General features: G+C 65.3%; 1 protein-coding gene across 1 annotated transcript; it reads right to left on the reverse strand.

Moving 5' to 3' along the window:
• Nucleotides 1-2,493: 2,493 nt before the first annotated feature.
• Nucleotides 2,494-4,091, reverse strand: HPCA (hippocalcin). The gene is made up of 3 exons (XM_009648519.2): nucleotides 3,714-4,091; nucleotides 2,880-2,985; nucleotides 2,494-2,591 (listed from the first exon to the last, which is right to left on the reverse strand). The coding sequence occupies exons 1-3, from the start codon at nucleotides 4,089-4,091 to the stop codon at nucleotides 2,494-2,496; spliced, it is 582 nt and encodes a 193-aa protein (XP_009646814.1).
• Between the last annotated feature and the right edge of the window lie 796 nt (nucleotides 4,092-4,887).

Consider the following 4,887-nt stretch of genomic DNA (forward strand, 5'->3'; position numbering starts at 1 on the left):
TGGTGCTGGGCTCTGTCCCATGGTCCAGCAGCATCCCAGCCCGAGGGCCTGCCTCTTCTCAGACCCTTGGACTGGTTGGTGGCCTCGGACCTGTCCGGCCGGATCCCAGCCTGCTGCCATCGTGTTAGGGTGGATCAACCTGAGTGTGCTGGGGAGATGGGGATGGATGGGGAAGGGGATGGGGCAGCATGGCGAGGTGTATTGGCACGGCGTGGCACAGTGTGCTGTGGGGAGCACAGGGATGGGGACGGGGCTGTGCTTCCCTTGGCGGAGGCAGGCGCAGGTGGAGTTATCCCTGTCTTCATCCCGGGGAGCTGGTCCAACGGGAATTGGAATAGCAGTGGGGTGCAGCAGGCGAGTGGCTCCGGTGGCCTGGTCCTGCCCAGCCACGTGGGGACCCTGATGGATCTGGCTGCCCACCCAGGGGCTGAGGGCAGGGCAGACCCCGGGGGCATCAAGGGGCTCTGATGGCCTGATCCTGGCCCAGTGAAGATGTGTCAAGGGGGGGGAGGCTGGGTCCAGCATGGTGATCATGATGGGAGGGTGCCCCAGCCCTGTCTGCAGCTCCAGCACTGCCCTCCTGCAGGGGAAACTGAGGCAGGGAGGGAGGGGATCCAAGGGGTTCAGACAGGATCAGGGATGGAGCTGGGGGAAATGAAGCTCTGCCCCCCCATGCTGAATTGGCCAGATGAGCTTTCAGGGACCATGTCACCAGGGAAAGGGGACCCGATGTCCCTGGGGCAGGCGGCTGCCGTGCATCGCTGACCACTCTGCGCTTCCTTGCAGACCATCTCCTGCAGAACAGCTGCCCTCATGCTGTCCCGCGACCTTGCCCACGCTGCCCTCATAAGCTCCCCTAGCCCCCCAGCCCCTCGCCCAGCACCCACTGGGCTGTAGCCATCCCTGAGTATGCATGGCCACCATGTCCCCGAGGAGGGAGCCTGGACAGGCAGACTCTTGTGGCCCGGCTCGCCACGCTGCCTCTTCTCTCCCCTCCTGCAGAAATGGGTGGGTTTTGCCCTGAGCAGCAGCAGCCGCCGGGGCTGCCTGTCCTGCCTGCTGGGGCTGGCCGTCTCCATCGGGCTGATGCTGGGCAGCCGGGGCCGTGTGCTGCTGGCCCCCTGCCTTTGCCAACGTTGCCCTCGCCCCGGTCTCCTGCGAGTGTCCCTTCCATCCCACCCGTGTCTATGTGAGTCCCCAGCAGGCTGTGGGCTGCGGCTGGGGATGCCTGCACTGGGCATGGGGGGATGCAGGTGGGGACCTGACACCCCGTGTCCCCGCAAGAGCTCCACGCTGTCCCTCTGGACCATCTCCCTTCTGCTTGACTTGATGGAGATCATCTTCAGCATCCACTGCCTCCTGCTCACCATCAACCTCCTCTGCCTCGGCTGCTGTTGCCACAGGGTGCACTGGAGGAAGGTGACTTGTGGTCCCCGGGCTCAGCACCAACCCACTCCCATGCAGGGCTGGGACGGACCCAGCTGGGCTTGGGGGATCCAGGATGGGGAGTAGGACTTGCTGACCCAAAGCTCTCATCCCCCTCCGTCTCATTCTCATCATCCTCTCTGGCTTGCAGGTCCCCTTGCAGGCAGCTGCTGCGGAGGGCCCTGGCCCCGGGCAGTGCCTGGGCTTGCTGAGGCTGGACAGTGTGGAATCTGCCCAGCTTTGCGTGGGGCCCGAGGGTCGACCCCATGGATATGCCCCGGCGAGCCCTGCCCCATCCCAGCACCCACACAGCCCTGCAATGGGACCCAGCTGCCCCCCAGCCCGGCTATCGGGCAGCCACATCCCCTGGACACCACCAGCCAAGACATAGGAGCCCATCCCCATGGCCTCGGGGGCTGCAGAGAGGGGGGCGACTGGGCTGGATCCAGACCCTGCGGGGAGGAACTTTCCCCTCAGCATCGCTGGCCCCTTTCCCACCACTGATTGCACTGACACAAACTTTATTCTGCAGGTATTAAAAGACCAGAAGCGTGTCCCCTCCCATGGCCCCCACCCGTGCGCCGGCCATGGGGAAGAGGCTGACCCGGCCCCACGGCCGTGGCAGTGTGTGCATGTGGGGGGGGGGTGCTGGGAGGGCCCCCAAACCACCGTGTCTTTGTCCCCTGGACCATGTCCCCACGCCTGCCGGAGATGCAGCGGTGGCTTCACCACCAGCCTTTCCCACCAGGATGGGTTGTCCCCCTGCTCCAAGCCCTCGGTGCTGGGGGGACCGTCCTCGCTCAGGGCAGACCCTGCCTCCATCCTCCTTCCCTCAGGCAGGCCAGGGCAGGAGCCCCCCTGGCGATGGAGACTGTCCCCCCGGGCTCCCCCAGCCCCGGCCTCAGCTGGGCTCCAGCTCCCTCCCCACGAGAAGTCATGGGGGCATGGTGGTGGGGACCGCGGGGCCCAGGCAGGGGACAGTGGCAGTGGCCGGCTGCAGGGTCGGGGGGTGGTGTGGGGCCGTGGGGGGCCGTGAGGGCTGTGGGAGGCTGTGGGGGTCCACGAGGCTCAGAGCTGCGCGGCCCCGCTGGGGTCGCACTGCAGCAGGCGCACGATGGACGGGTCGCTCTTGGCACCTTTGATGAACTCCTCCAGCGAGAGCTTGCCTGCGGGGAGGGACACAGCTCAGCCTGGTGGCTACCACCCTGTCCCGGGTGCACACACAGAACCGGAGACCCCCTGGCACCGCAGACACCCACCTGCCCGGGATGAGCACCCCTGGGCTCTGCTCCCCGGGCTGCAGGAGCACACCGAGCCCCTCCGGCTGCCAGGGCTCCCCCCAGCCATGCCGGCGGACGCGAGCCATTTAATCAGCATGCATGCGGCTCCTTCTAAGACCCCCGGATTTAGCCATGAGACCTTTCCCTTAATCCCCTCCATCTCCTCTCATTTACCGTCGTTATTAGTATCCATCTGTCGGAAGATTTTTTCCGTTCTTTTCTCTGGAGTCGATTCATCTTCGGGCATGTTCATCACGGAGGAGACCATTTTGTAGATGGCCTGGGAGCGGGAGACAGGAATCAGGGTGGGTGCAAGGTGGGCGCCTGCCATCAGACAGGACAGAGCTCTGGACAGAGGGGACAGAGCTCTGGGCTTCGCTGCCCGGGGAGCGGGGCTGGCGTTTAACACCCTCCCCGTGCGATCAGGCTACGGGGAGCTTTAGCTCCCAGCACAGCCGGGGTGGATGCAAGTGGCAACCCCAGGGAAACAACCCGGCTGCAGGAGGCAGCTGGAGCTGTTCCTGCAGGGAGGAGGTGCCCAGTGAGATGTCACTGCAATGGCCTCATGAGTCACCTTCTGATGCCGATGCCACCGGCTTGCGGTCTGGGCAAGGAGACCACCTCCTGCCAGTTTGCCGACAGCACGCCCCTCTGCCCCCGGGGTGCTCAGGGGTGGCTGCCACGCACCCAGCCCTCCCCAAGAGCAGAGTGGGGCCAGCGGGAAGAGCCCTGAGATGGGGTGACAAACGATTGTCCCCAGGACAGGGAAGGACCAGGGGATGATGCCCCAGGGTAGACCGATCCCTGCAGCCGCAGAGCTCAGCGACTGGCTCTCTGCAGACAGCAATAGGCTCCGTCCCAGGCACTGTGTCAAGCCCTGTGCCGGGGGTAACGCAGGGTCCATGTGCCCAGCCCACCCACATCCCAGGAGGGGACAGCCACCATCACACTAGGGTGACACGCAGGACCACACACCGGGAGCCACGGCGGGGCGAGGGAGCCTGGTACCTGCACGATCTCCAGCATCTCCTCCCGGCTGATGTAGCCGTTGCCATCCAGGTCGTACATGCTGAAGGCCCACATGAGCTTCTGCTCCAGCTTCCCGCGGGAGGTGACGCTCAGGGCGATGATGAACTCTCGGAAGTCGATGGTGCCATCGCCGTTGGTGTCGAAGGTGCGGAAGACGTGCTCGGCAAATTTGGAGGCGTCGCCGTAGGGGAAGAAGTTGGCGTAGATCTTCTTGAACTCCTCCACGTTGAGGATGCCCGAGGGACAGTCCTTCAGGAAACCCTTGTACCAGCCCTGCAGCTCCAGGTCGGAGAACTCGGTGTTTTCCCGCAGGTCCTGGAGCATCTCCGGGCGCAGTTTGCTGTTCTGCTTCCCCATGCCACTGGGACGTGCTGGCCGTCCCGGGGGACGAGCGCTGCAGCGGGGCAGGCACCTGGGGTCCCTCCGCACTACAGGAGGGGAGAGGGATGGGGCAGCGCTCCCTGGCAGCCCCCGGACACCCGGGAGGATGCGGACGCCGATACGGCCCCCTCCATCCCCGCTGTCCTCTCTGAGCTGTCAGGGCCAGCCCCGGGGACCACCCAGCACCGGGCAGCGCCAACCCCCTCGCATTTGCGTAATAAGCCCTTATAGCTCATTTGCATAATATATAGGCACTATATAGCTGGCATCAGGAGGGCAGAGCAGCCTGGAGGAGGGGAAGGGGCTGGATTTGGCCCCAGCAGTGTGCTGGCCGGGGCTCTGGGTCCAGCCCCAGCTTTGGGGCTGGCCAGATCTGGGTCAGCTCCCGTGGAGGGAGGGTTATTTTCAGCTCCTCCGCTGCTCCGTTAATATTTGATGCCTCTGGCTGGTGCTGGAGCCCCGGGGAAGGCCAGGGGCTGCAGGTCTCTGCTCGGGGTCCCCTCTTCATTTCAGGGTGCCCACACCCCTGGGGGACCCGGTGCACCCCATCCTCCTGGGGTCACCCCCGAGAAGTGCAGAGGGGCCAGGAGGAGGTCAGAGTGCATGCCCAGCATCTGGCCACACACCCCAGGTCCCCACGCTGGGGGCTCTGGGGGGACCTTGACCCGCTGCCCCCACCCCAGGCTGTGTTGTGGGTGGGCTGTGTGGGGAGAGGGTGGGCTTGGGGGGCTTCAGGGATGCATGGGGTCTTCAGTGCCTGGAGCACCCACTG

This window comes from Egretta garzetta, unplaced genomic scaffold, assembly GCF_000687185.1.
Source record: "Egretta garzetta isolate BGI_Z169 unplaced genomic scaffold, ASM68718v1 scaffold101, whole genome shotgun sequence".
Lineage (NCBI taxonomy): Eukaryota > Metazoa > Chordata > Aves > Pelecaniformes > Ardeidae > Egretta > Egretta garzetta.

Coding starts and splice junctions, on each gene's coding strand:
- HPCA (XM_009648519.2), bottom strand. CDS start 4,091: ATGGGGAAGCAGAACAGCAAACTGCGCCCGGAGATGCTCCAGGACCTG. Junction 2,986..3,713: donor AGATGCTGGAGATCGTGCAG/GTACCAGGCTCC, acceptor TCCCGCTCCCAG/GCCATCTACAAAATGGTCTC. Junction 2,592..2,879: donor GATGGATACTAATAACGACG/GTAAATGAGAGG, acceptor CCCTCCCCGCAG/GCAAGCTCTCGCTGGAGGAG.